This window comes from Thalassophryne amazonica, chromosome 13, assembly GCF_902500255.1.
Source record: "Thalassophryne amazonica chromosome 13, fThaAma1.1, whole genome shotgun sequence".
NCBI classification, from domain to species: Eukaryota; Metazoa; Chordata; class Actinopteri; order Batrachoidiformes; family Batrachoididae; genus Thalassophryne; species Thalassophryne amazonica.
This window is the reverse complement of record NC_047115.1, coordinates 97,638,228-97,652,057: the sequence shown is the minus strand read 5'-3', so window position 1 is coordinate 97,652,057 and position 13,830 is coordinate 97,638,228. Positions and strand designations below refer to the sequence as shown.

General features: G+C 41.3%; 1 protein-coding gene across 1 annotated transcript in view; it reads left to right on the top strand.

Moving 5' to 3' along the window:
* Nucleotides 1–12,078, top strand: part of degs1 (delta(4)-desaturase, sphingolipid 1) — a 35,750-nt gene extending 23,672 nt beyond the window's left edge. Inside the window, exons 2-3 of the mRNA XM_034185050.1 lie at nt 3,224–3,966; nt 11,884–12,078. Coding sequence (XP_034040941.1) covers nt 3,224–3,966; nt 11,884–12,030 — 890 coding nt within the window. The 3' untranslated portion in view covers nt 12,031–12,078. The remainder of the gene's footprint in view (nt 1–3,223; nt 3,967–11,883) is intronic.
* Nucleotides 12,079–13,830: the final 1,752 nt, after the last annotated feature.

Here is a 13,830-nt window from a genome sequence, read left to right as displayed (position 1 = left end):
TCTTCAGCAGCCTGATTCCTCCACAGTAGTTGTAGTATGCCGTCCAGTCTGTCAAGTCGTTGCTGCTTACCATCTGTTACAAAGTTGCTTCAAGTTTAGTTTACATGAAACAGCTACAATGCTGCTGAAAGCAGGAACACGTATATAAACACAACAGAACTACTCGATCAGTTAATAGGCCTCTCATGCAATGAAATTTGATGACATGGTTGTTTGTATAAATACATTATTAAGATGGCATCGAGCTGGCAGCTCGGTTATAGAAATGAGTTTGTAGAGGGGCAGCTGGCTCTTATTAACAAATTCCATAAAAACCTGAAACATATCTGTGCCTCTCGTGTGGCCTTTCAAAGGTAAAATGCTCAGCAGTTCTTTTACGTTCATGTTGTCAATAAACATTCTAATAAAAACACATAGCTGAGCCACGTCCACAGTGTCAGTGGATTCATCGAATTGCAGAGAAAAACACTCACATACCTCAATATCATTCCTCAGTTGCCGATCAATATCCTCCGCCATTAACTCGCATCGTCGTGCAACAGACTTTCTTGAGAGCTGCACATCCTGCAGACACGATCTCCTTCTGATTTTTAAAATCAGCAAAGAGCACATCTGCAGCTTCCATGAAAGCTTCTTTCACAATTTCACCATCCTTGAATGATTTCTTTCTTTTTGCCAGAACACGGCTGGCACGAAAAGAAGCTGTGGTTGCAGCCTTACTGGTGGTATTTGTCCGGGGGAAAACGGCCTGTTGTGCTGCAAGCCGGCTTTTAGCCGGGAAGCTAGCATCGTAGCTCTTGTGGATCGTCTTAAAATGCTGCTCCAAATTCCCTTTCTTCGGTAATGCCACGTTTGCATTGCAGATAAGGCAGATGGATTTGCCGTTTGAATAAACGAAAAAATAATCTTCCTCCCACTCTGGATGAAAATGATAACTTTGGGATCTTTTTCCTCCGCCATTATACGCTCGCGTCACTCTCCACTGTAGCTCCTCACGACCTCTTGACCCTGCGCATGCGCAGATAGAATGAACCGCGGGAGTTCCCCCCATGCGATCGACCGGTTAATCCGGACTAGACTATCATCGGGACGGTAGGCCTACTAAAGTATCCCTGAGAATGAAAACTTTCGGAAAATTAAGCAAGTTATAAAATATAAGTGTTAAGAAAGAAAATACAGGAATCACTTTATTTAAATTTACAACAATACCAATTCACCAGCCTTATCAATCAATGTATAGATTGATAAGGCTGGTGAATTATGTAGTTAATAGAACTTCCCCTCAACGTAAGTACAACGTTCCAAAGAAACATCCAAAAACTGTAACAAGTAAACGTTCCTGATGGAAGTTGCCAGGAGGTGGACAGAACGTTCCCAATTGTGCAACGAAAATGTAACCTCCCAGCAACGTTGCAAGGACGTTCCGTGTTAGCTGGGAAGTAAAAGAATAAAACAGATAAAAAATAAAAACTATTCATAAGAAAGAGAATAAAAGTAGGCTTTAAGTCTTGACTTAAAAATGTCCACGGACTCTGTCTCACGGTCGCAGGATGACCGTTCCACAGAGCGAGTGCACGATAAAAAAAGCTCTTTGACCTGCTGACATAGAAAACCTGTAAAGCCTACTTTTAGTACACAAAAAATTCACAAGCGGTACAGTCACTTGCCCAGTTCCGGATCATTGCCAGTTCCAGATCACTGCTGTAGTTTTTGCGCCGCCGTTTCTCATAATCAGTGTGAATAAGCTAATACTTGGTACCAATGGAAAGATTGATGTTTTGTCTACAAACGACTACAAGCTCGACCGGATCCAGCCGTCCTTGTGATCAGCAGAGGAATCAAAACATCCCGGTGTCTGTGGTGTGCGCGCGTTTTCTGACTCACTCAATCCTGCAAGTTTTAAAGTAACAATCTTTAAAACGTAGGAAAGGTGAGTTAGCCGTTTGGTGTTTTTGGTTCTAGAGTGGGAAAATACTTACTTACTTGGGTAGAAAATGTCAGTGTGTTATATCTTGCTGTTTAATTGCTGTACACATTTTTCTCCAACGCGAAAATTTGCCGGTTGCGGATCACTGAAGCAGCAGCCTCGTGTCAGTACTTGAGTCATGTGGACTTTGGGGGTCATCTCACCATCACGAATGGGCATGAATGTGGGGGCTTTTACTTTTTAATTCGGGAGAAATCTCACCTCCACACTTCATTTTTTGCTCTTAAAAAGTATAACGGCGCTTTTCGAAACAAAGTAAATTCTCATTTAATAAGTGTAATTTATATCATTTTATGTTCAAAACACATTCTTGGGCACAGTGTGTATCATTCTGCATTAGAAGGGCTCCAGCCAGATGCCAGGAATGCCCCCAAAGTGAGGCAGAGTGTCGTGACCCAGAACTGGCAAAAGTGATCCATTTCTGGCGAATGTTTGCACCACATATAATGTGGCTTCACACTTTAAGTAGAAGCACAACTCCACCCAGACTTTTCAGCTAGATAACATCCAAATACCCAATACAACAATACACAATAAAGGACATTCAGTTGCATTATGGCTCCGTATAGCGGGACTTTAAAAAAGGTGATCCGGAACTGGACAACCATCTGTATCGATAAGGGAATTGATAAGGAATCGGATCGATAAGCAGAATCGATAATGGTATCGATATCGATAAAATCTTATCAATACCCATCCCTAGTAAACACTGATGCGGAACTGGAGAGAGCATAAACAGTGATCATCTCTTTTGGAGAGCAGCTTCTGTTTCTTTTTCCCCCCCTTTCTTCAACTCATGTAAAGTCTTGTATTGTTTGTTAAAACTTTGATGTCTCCCCTCGAGAGTTTCTGTAAAAATAAGAAATGTAAATAAAGTTTAAAAAAAAAAAAAAAAAAAAAAAAAAAACAGCTTCTCTTTACGTTTTGCTTCCGGAAACACGAGTCTGACGGGTGGATTTTGAACGTACAATGTGAGCAGTCAGATCGCATCAGCGCATCGGTCTGTATAGTGTGAGAACACAAATCGTGCACTCTGGACTTTTATACAGTGCGTTTTTTTTTTTCGCAGTTTAAGCTGGAGCTGAGTACAGTGATTGAAAATATCAGAGTCTGCCCAGCTTAAAGAGAACACAAAATAAAAGTAAAACTGCACTAAAGTAGCACACTGAAGTTCTGAATGTTACCTTTAATTTAACTTGATGTTAACTTTTAACCCGACTGTCTTCAATCCAACAGAGAAGTATCCAGAAATCAAGTCCTTGATGGGTCCTGACCCGAGGCTAAAGTGGATTGTGTGCATGATGGTGGCTATACAGTTTTTAGCGTTCTACCTGGTCAAAGACTTGGACTGGAAATGGGTTTTGTTTTGGACTTATGTTTTTGGCAGCTGTATCAACCACTCCATGACCCTCGCTATTCATGAGATCTCCCACAATACAGCCTTTGGAAACAGCAACCCTCTATGGAACCGCTATTTTGCCATATTTGCCAACTTGCCTGTGGGTCTGCCCTACTCTGCATCTTTCAAACGCTATCATCTGGACCATCACCGCTACCTGGGCGGGGATGGCATCGATGTAGACATCCCCACGGACTTCGAAGGATGGTTTTTCTGCACCCGCTTTCGGAAGTTCATCTGGATTATCCTTCAGCCTCTGTTTTATGCCATCCGACCCCTCTGTATCAACCCCAAGCCCATCACTCAGCTGGAGCTAACCAATGTCGTCATCCAGCTCACATTTGACATCCTCCTCTACTGGCTTTGGGGGGCCAAGCCACTAGTCTACATGCTCGCCGGCTCCATGCTGGGAATGGGCCTGCACCCCATCTCTGGTCACTTTATAGCAGAGCACTACATGTTCCTCAAGGGCCATGAGACCTATTCCTACTACGGGTCCCTCAACCTGCTCACCTTCAATGTCGGCTACCACAACGAGCACCACGACTTCCCCAGCATTCCAGGACGGAGGCTACCCATGGTTAGTGCAATATTGTTGTTGACTAATGCTTTAGAACCGACACGTATCTATCAGATGTTTTTGACTGTCCTGTCCAACAACATAAGTGGTGATGTGAAAAGATGACCCCAAAACATCTACAAGCAGAGCCTACATTGAAAACTCTTGTTCTCCTTTAAGGATGACACAAGGATCAAATCTACAACAGCACCAATCACAGTGAGATGTAAATCACATGATGCGCCAGATCATAAGGATTCCAGAAAAGTGTAGTCCTCTCCAAGTTATTGATTTCATTTTCCAGGCCCTTACAAAGTATTAATAAATATACAATGGAGTCATGAAAAGTTGGAAAATGTTGATTGGCTACCCAATATATATATATATATATATATATATATATATATATATATATGGACTTACATTGTCCACTGTGGCATGTTTTCACACCAGCCGGCGTTGCATATATATATATATATATATATATATATATATATATATATATATATATATATATATATATATATATATATATATATATATATATATATATATATATATATATATATATATATATATATCCACTGTGGCATGTTATGCAACGCCGGCTGGTGTGAAAACATGCCACAGTGGATATATATATATGCAACGCCGGCTGGTGTGAAAACATGCCACAGTGGACAATGTAAGTTGATGTGAGTCTTTTCATTGTCACCACTTTTTTTTTTAATGCCTCATCAATGTGAGGCAGTGGGTTGTACCAACAAAGCGAGAAAGAATATTAAAATCCTTCATGAAACACCAAGAGGATTATGTGTCACATCGATCATGTGTTACTTTGGGGGAAATAATCAGCAGCTGGCTTCTCCTGGAGCAGACCAGCAATTCACAATGTGACATAAATGATATCAAATACAAAAATAACTTCCTGTGTCTATGAGGTAGGAATAAATATCAGGATATTTATTGACCGTGGTATGGTTTAAGGCCATACCACTTTGAATACGCCCGATCCTGTCTGATGTCGGACCATCTGGCCCATTGTATGGGATTATTTTTCCATCGTCCAGCTTTCGTGTTGGTACAGACAAGATGCCAGTCCTGCTGCTGCTAATTTGGTTTTATGTCCCTCCATTTCCTCTGTTATCCAAACCCTCTGAAGACTTGAAGGCCACACTAAGGTCTCAACAACAAAAATATAATGAAATTCAAACAAATTATTACTTAAATCTGCAATTCAAGAGCAAATACCAATCCCACATACACAACGTATGTCTGTGGTAAGTTTCACACCAGTGACAAAGCTAACGTACAACACACAGAAGCTTTAATTGAGATGATAAATAAATGAATAGATGGACTTTAAAACAAAGTACAACAGTCTGTGCAGCACAACGGAACTTTGGGGAAAAGGTTGTGTGTTTGGGAGTATGAGATAAAAACCGTGTGAAGAGCTTTGTCACATTGTCACAGCTCTTTCAGGACCTACCTTCCTACTGTACTGTGGGTTCTAAGAACTACTGAGAAACATTCCAAAAGCACAGTGAATCACAGTCTGCAAACAGCTGCTAATCTTCAGCTTTATTTGTTTTTCCCAAGGCGCTGATGAGGAAGTGTTCCAGGCTTTCAGGACACATGTTTTCACTTGACCCAGCTATCTTAGCTATTTGTAGGCCAATCTCCAACCTTCCTTTTCTCTCAAAAATTCTTGAAAGGGTAGTTGTAATACAGCTAACTGATCATCTGCAGAGGAATGGTCTATTTGAAGAGTTTCAGTCAGGTTTCAGAATTCATCATAGTACAGAAACAGCATTAGTGAAGGTTACAAATGATCTTCTTATGGCCTCAGACAGTGGACTCATCTCTGTGCTTGTTCTGTTAGCCCTCAGTGCAGCTTTTGATACTGTTGACCATAAAATTTTATTACGGAGACTAGAGCATGCCATAGGTATTAAAGGCACTGTGCTGCGGTGGTTTGAATCATATTTATCTAATAGATTACAATTTGTTCATGTAAATGGGGAGTCTTCTTCACAGACTAAGGTTAATTATGGAGTTCCACAAGGTTCTGTGCTAGGACCAATTTTATTCACTTTATACATGCTTCCCTTGAATCAAATCAAATCAATTTTATTTATATAGCGCCAAATCACAACAAACAGTTGCCCCGAGGTGCTTTATATTGTAAGGCAAAGCCATACAATAATTACAGAAAAACCCCAACGGTCAAAACGACCCCTTGTGAGCAAGCACTTGGAGACAGTGGGAAGGAAAAACTCCCTTTTAACAGGAAGAAACCTCCAGCAGAACCAGGCTCAGGGAGGGGCAGTCTTCCAGTATTGTCTAGTCGTCCAGCCTAGGGGAAATAAATGCATGAATTAGTTTTTCAGCATCACTCTGAGACAAGACCTTTCTAATTTTAGAGATATTGCGCAAACGCAAAAAAGTAGTCCTACATATTTGTTTAATATGCGCATTTAATGACATATCCTGATCAAAAATGACTCCAAGATTTCTCACAGTATTACTAGAGGTCAGGGTAATGCCATCCAGAGTAAGGATCTGGTTAGACACCATATTTCTAAGATTTGTGGGGCCAAGTACAATAACTTCGGTTTTATCTGAGTTTAAAAGCAGGAAATTAGAGGTCATCCATGTCTTTATGTCTGTAAGACAATCCTGCAGTTTAGCTAATTGGTGTGTGTCCTCTGGCTTCATGGATAGATAAAGCTGGGTATCATCTGCGTAACAATGAAAATTTAAGCAATGCTGTCTAATAATACTGCCTAAGGGAAGCATGTATAAAGTGAATAAAATTGGTCCTAGCACAGAACCTTGTGGAACTCCATAATTAACCTTAGTCTGTGAAGAAGATTCCCCATTTACATGAACAAATTGTAATCTATTAGATAAATATGATTCAAACCACTGCAGCACAGTGCCTTTAATACCTATGGCATGCTCTAATCTCTGTAATAAAATTTTATGGTCAACAGTATCAAAAGCAGCACTGAGGTCTAACAAAACAAGCACAGAGATGAGTCCAATGTCTGAGGCCATAAGATGATCATTTGTAACCTTCACTAATGCTGTTTCTGTACTATGATGAATTCTAAAATCTGACTGAAACTCTTCAAATAGACCATTCCTCTGCAGATGATCAGTTAGCTGTTTTACAACTACCCTTTCAAGAATTTTGAGAGAAAAGGAAGGTTGGAGATTGGCCTATAATTAGTTAAGATAGCTGGGTCAAGTGATGGCTTTTTAAGTAATGGTTTAATTACTGCCACCTTAAAAGCCTGTGGTACATAGCCAACTAATAAAGATAGATTGATCATATTTAAGATCGAAGCATTAATTAACGGTAGGGCTTCCTTGAGCAGCCTGGTATGGGGGTCTAATAGACATGTTGATGGTTTGGAGGAAGTAACTAACGAAAATAACTCAGACAGAACAATCGGAGAGAAAGAGTCTAACCAAATATCACTGAAAGCAGCCAAAGAGAACGATATGTCTTTGGGATGGTTATGAGTAATTTTTTCTCTAATAGTTAAAATTTTATTAGCAAAGAAAGTCATGAAGTCATTAGTAGTTAAAGTTAAAGGAATACTCGGCTCAATAGAGCTCTGACTCTTAGTCAGCCTGGCTACAGTGCTGAAAAGAAACCTGGGGTTGTTCTTATTTTCTTCAATTAGTGATGAGTAGAAAGATGTCCTAGCTTTACGGAGGGCTTTTTTTTATAGAGCAACAGACTCTTTTTCCAGGCTAAGTGAAGATCTTCTAAATTAGTGAGACGCCATTTCCTCTCCAATTTACGGGTTATCTGCTTTAAGCTGCGAGTTTGTGAGTTATACCACGGAGTCAGGCACTTCTGATTTAAGGCTCTCTTTTTCAGAGGAGCTACAGCATCCAAAGTTGTCCTCAATGAGGATATAAAACTATTGACGAGATAATCTATCTCACTCACAGAGTTTAGGTAGCTACTCTGCCCTGTGTTGGTATATGGCATTGGAGAACATAAAGAAGGAATCATATCCTTAAACTTAGTTACAGCGCTTTCTGAAAGACTTCTACTGTAATGAAAACTTATTCCCCACTGCTACCATAAGTCAGAACAAGATCTAAGGTATGATTAAAGTGGTGGGTGGACTCATTTACATTTTGAGCAAAGCCAATCGAGTCTAACAATAGATTAAATGCAGTGTTAAGGCTGTCATTCTCAGCATCTGTGTGGATGTTAAAATCGCCCACTATAATTATCTTATCTGAGCTAAGCACTAAGTCAGACAAAAGGTCTGAAAATTCACAGAGAAACTCATAGTAACGACCAGGTGGACGATAGATAACAACAAATAAAACTGTTTTTTTTGGACTTCCAATTTGGATGGACAAGACTAAGAGACAAGCTTTCAAATGAATTAAAGCTCTGTCTGGGTTTTTGATTAATTAATAAGCTGGAATGGAAGATTGCTGCTAATCCTCCGCCTCGGCCCGTGCTACGAGCGTTCTGGCAGTTAGTGTGACTCGGGGGTGTTGACTCATTTAAACTAACATATTCATTGCTGTAACCAGGTTTCTGTAAGGCAGAATAAATCAATATGTTGATCAATTATTATATCATTTACTAACAGGGACTTAGAAGAGAGAGATCTAATGTTTAATAGACCACATTTAACTGTTTTAGTCTGTGGTGCAGTTGAAGGTGCTATATTTTTTTCTTTTTGAATTTTTATGCTTAAATAGATTTTTGCTGGTTATTGGTGGTCTGGGAGCAGGCACCGTCTCTACGGGGATGGGGTAATGAGGGGATGGCAGGGGGAGAGAAGCTGCAGAGAGGTGTGTAAGACTACAACTCTGCTTCCTGGTCCCAACCCTGGATAGTCACGGTTTGGAGGATTTAAGAAAATTGGCCAGATTTCTAGAAGTGAGAGCTGCTCCATCCAAGTGGGATGGATGCCGTCTCTCCTAACAAGACCAGGTTTTCCCCAGAAGCTTTGCCAATTATCTATGAAGCCCACCTCATTTTTTGGACACCACTCAGACAGACAGCAATTCAGGGAGAACATGCGGCTAAACATGTCACTCCCGGTCCGATTGGGGAGGGGCCCAGAGAAAACTACAGAGTCCGACATTGTTTTTGCAAAGTTACACACCGATTTAATGTTCATTTTAGTGACCTCCGATTGGCGTAACCGGGTGTCATTACTGCCGACGTGAATTACAATCTTACCAAATTTACGCTTAGCCTTAGCCAGCAGTTTCAAATTTCCTTCAATGTCGCCTGCTCTGGCCCCCGGAAGACAATTGACTATGGTTGCTGGTGTCGCTAACTTCACATTTCTCAAAACAGAGTCGCCAATAACCAGAGTTTGATCCTCAGCGGGTGTGTCGCCGAGTGGGGAAAAACAGTTAGAGATGTGAATGGGTTGGTGGTGTACACAGGGCTTCTGTTTAGGACTACGCTTCCTCCTCACAGTCACCCAGTCGGCCTGCTTTCCCAGCTGCTCGGGATCTGCCGGAGGGGAACTAACGGCGGCTAAGCTACCTTGGTCCGCACCGACTACAGGGGCCTGGCTAGTTGTAGGATTTTCCAAGGTGCGGAGCCGAGTCTCCAATTCGCCCAGCCTGGCCTCCAAAGCTACGAATAAGCTACACTTATTACAAGTACCATTACTGCTAAAGGAGGCCGAGGAATAACTAAACATTTCACACCCAGAGCAGAAAAGTGCGGGAGAGACAGGAGAAGCCGCCATGCTAAACCGGCTAAGAGCTAGTAGCTGCGCTATGCTAGCGGATTCCTAAAAACACACAAAGTGAATAATGTGTAAATAATTTAGAGGTGATTCAGCAGAGGGAGTGTTTTAGTTAAGGCACGTGAAGATTACAATGTGAAATAAATCGTTATCTAGTTATCTACATCAATCTAACTACGCAGATTAAACAGCTAACAGATACAGAAAAACACCGCTGTGCCCCGGAACAGGAAGTGATACAATACCGTAGTGAGAGCCAACCAGCCATGATGCACTGAGTTTTTCTTTTTATTCACCTCTTTTTGCTCTGTATGCACCACTCTGCTTTTAATCATTGGTGATTGATCTCTGCTCTGTTTTCAGAGACACGGGGAAAAAATAAAAAACCCATGAGTTGGGTTTTTTTTTATTTTTATTGTGATCAAATCAAATCAATTTTATTTATATAGCACCAAATCACAACAAACAGTTGCCCCAAGGCGCTTTATATTGTAAGGCAAAAGCCATACAATAATTACAGAAAAACCCCAACGGACAAAACGACCCCCTGTGAGCAAGCACTTGGCGACAGTGGGAAGGAAAAACTCCCTTTTAACAGGAAGAAACCTCCAGCAGAACCAGGCTCAGGGAGGGGCAGTCTTCTGCTGGGACTGGTTGGGGGCTGAGGGAGAGAACCGGGAAAAAGACATGCTGTGGAGGGGAGCAGAGATCAATCACTAATGATTAAATGCAGAGTGGTGCATACAGAGCAAAAAGAGAAAGAAACACTCAGTACATCATGGGAACCCCCCCAGCAGTCTAACTCTATAGCAGCATAACTAAGGGATGGTTCAGGGTCACCTGATCCAGCCCTAACTATAAGCTTTTTCAAAAAGGAAAGTTTTAAGCCTAATCTTAAAAGTAGAGAGGGTGTCTGTCTCCCTGATCTGAATTGGGAGCTGGTTCCACAGGAGAGGAGCCTGAAAGCTGAAGGCTCTGCCTCCCATTCTACTCTTACAAACCCTAGGAACTACAAGTAAGCCTGCAGTCTGAGAGCGAAGCGCTCTATTGGGGTGATATGGTACTATGAGGTCCCTAAGATAAGATGGGACCTGATTATTTAAAACCTTATAAGTAAGAAGAAGAATTTTAAATTCTATTCTAGAATTAACAGGAAGCCAATGAAGAGAGGCCAATATGGGTGAGATATGCTCTCTTTTTCTAGTCCCCGTCAGTACTCTAGCTGCAGCATTTTGAATTAACTGAAGGCTTTTCAGGGAACTTTTAGGACAACCTGATAATAATGAATTACAATAGTCCAGCCTAGACGAAATCAATGCATGAATTAGTTTTTCAGCATCACTCTGAGACAAGACCTTTCTAATTTTAGAGATATTGCACAAATGCAAAAAAGCAGTCCTACATATTTGCTTAATATGCGCATTGAAGGACATATCCTGATCAAAAATGACTCCAAGATAAGCCAAACTTCTTGGCACATCACACCCGGCTGTCACTTGAACTCAACCAAATGCCTTGAGACAGAAAGTAGATGTTTGTGCCGTGGCCTCCAGTGCCTTGTTGTATATCAGGGGTGGGCAACTTGTTCCAGAAAGGGCCAAGAGGGTGTAGGTTTTCTTTGCAGCCAGTGATTCCACCAGGTGATTTCAAAAAACCTGCACCCTCTTGGCCCTTTCTGGAACAAGTTGCCCACCCCTGTTGAATAAAGTAGATTTTCGTGCCTGTCCCATCGAGATGAGGTGAACGTCAAGATGAGGTGCCTCACGCAACTGCACATGTGGAGATGATGTAACTCGCTCGACGTGCAACTGCGCATTTTTTTTTTAATTAATTGTATTCAGTGTATTTATAGCCTAGTAAGTAAAACGTTCTGTATTTTACGTTAGGAGCATAAATGTATGTATATTTTGCCTGTCAAAATAAACTAACTCCAGGTTAAAAAATACTTATCGTTTTATAGTGAGTAGATTTTATACATTACTATGTTCGGATGAACAATTTATACATTTACTTGCCCATCAAAATAAGCGAACTTCGTCAAGTAATTTTTTCACTGCACACATATGCAGTTACGCAAGGAACCTCATCTCGACGATGCACCTCATCTCGACAGAACAGCCTCCAGTGCCTTGTTGTATAAAGTAGATGTTCAGGCTGTGATCCCTGCTTTTGTTTGTTTGTGCAGGTGAAGAAGATTGCTGCAGAGTACTATGATGATCTGCCTCAGTACATGTCATGGGTGAAGGTCTTGTATGACTTCATCATGGACGACACGCTCAGCCCATACTCACGCATCAAGAGGAAGCTCAAAGGAGATATCAAGCAGGAATGATGTCATAAAGCAGCAGCCTGATAAACATGTTAATCTGCCTCTAAACAACTAAGGAACTAATGAGTTTGATTTGTTCGTGTCAGGTGTGTGCATGTAATCACGGCCAGCGCAGGAATACTACTGTTCGTAATCCAAACTTGTGCTTCATTCAATCAGTGAAGCTGATCACCTGTCGTTATCTCCACCAACCAGCAGAGGGCAGAGGTTATACTGTCATGTCTGAAGGACAGTTTTAAACAGTTTTTAGTTATTGGGTTTGTATAGAATTGATTAACCAGATCTACCTTTAAAATTTTCCTTTGTGATGTCACAAAGCTCTGTGACTCAGTGTGTGTGCAGGTTTGTGCTTCTTGGTATTTTATTGCGTGTTTCTGTTGAGTGTGTGAGCGGAGAAAAGCTGTGCCTTCAGAGAATCGTCTTCCGCTCCGGTAACACGGTGGCGTCACACCACGTTTCCACCGTTTTTTAAAAATCGTCCACTTCACTGCCAGACCGTTTGAATGCTCACACACATTAAAGTTTGATGGCTTTTGTTTGTCCTCAGCTCTGATTTCTGCATTAAACATCAGCTCATGAGTGCAATGATCCTGTCCGATGTCTTTTGTTGTGTAAAAATCTCAGACATGATTAAAAAAGGTCCAGGAGCATGAATGCTGCTGCCATCTGCTGCAGAGGAGGACCTTAACAGCTTCAAATGGCTTCTGGGTGAATGTGAGTGGTGACTTTGACACGACAAAAAGATAGTAAACACAAACCACCTTGCTGTATATCAAAAAAGAGTATAAAATGCAGCGACCAGTAACCAGACCAGAATGAGCAAAATTAACCTTTGTTTTCGTGCAGATTTAAAACCCAAAGTGTTTAGAATGCTGCCATCCATCACAGGAAAAGTGAGGTTGGGGTCAAGTGGTTTTGACCAAATGGAATTCTCCAGAAACTACATTGGATCAAAGCAGATACCATTTTTACTTTTGGGCTTTAAAGGAAGAAAGAAACAACACAATAACTGTATAGTTGGGGGGGGGGGGGGGGGGGGGGGGTGTCAGGGATCAATATGTCTAATAGATTATACTGAGGAAAGTTCTTTGATTCTTGATCCTTAACAGAATTTTTTGGTTTGTTTTTCTTTTGGAAAACTTGGACCAATGCTGTGGTATATTAACTGCTATTATATAACGGCTGAGTGGATCCATGTCATTTGATTGGTGCTTTGTATGTCACATGATGGCTTAATTCATCCCATTTGTGTTGCCTTGCATTTAGAGTGCAAATTTGGTTCCATACATTTGGTACCTATGCACACACGCGTGTATGCCCTCATGCATGTGGACACACGTGATCGCGCACGCACCTGTGTGCGTGCACGAGTACACGTGCATGCGTGCACGTACAAAACACAACAAATCCACTGTGCTGTCTGTTAGCAGGAAGAAAGAAAGAAAACCTGGACTCATTTCTGATGTGAATTTTTTTTTTTTTTTGCTGCACTGAGGACGTACACAGTCGACCGAGCCGGTTACGTGTGCGCGCACGGGGGACCATGGCATGATTATTTGATTGAGCCATGAATAAAGTATCAAATGATGAGGATCTATTTTAGCCGTTACATAAAACAAATAATGAATGTTTTTACATTCTTTTAATGACAGTGGGAAGGAAAAACTCCCTTTTAACAGGAAGAAACCTCCAGCAGAACCAGGCTCAGGGAGGGGCAGTCTTCTGCTGGGACTGGTTGGGGCTGAGGGGAGAGAATCAGGAAAAAGACATGCTGTGGAAGAGAGCAGAGATCAATCACTAATG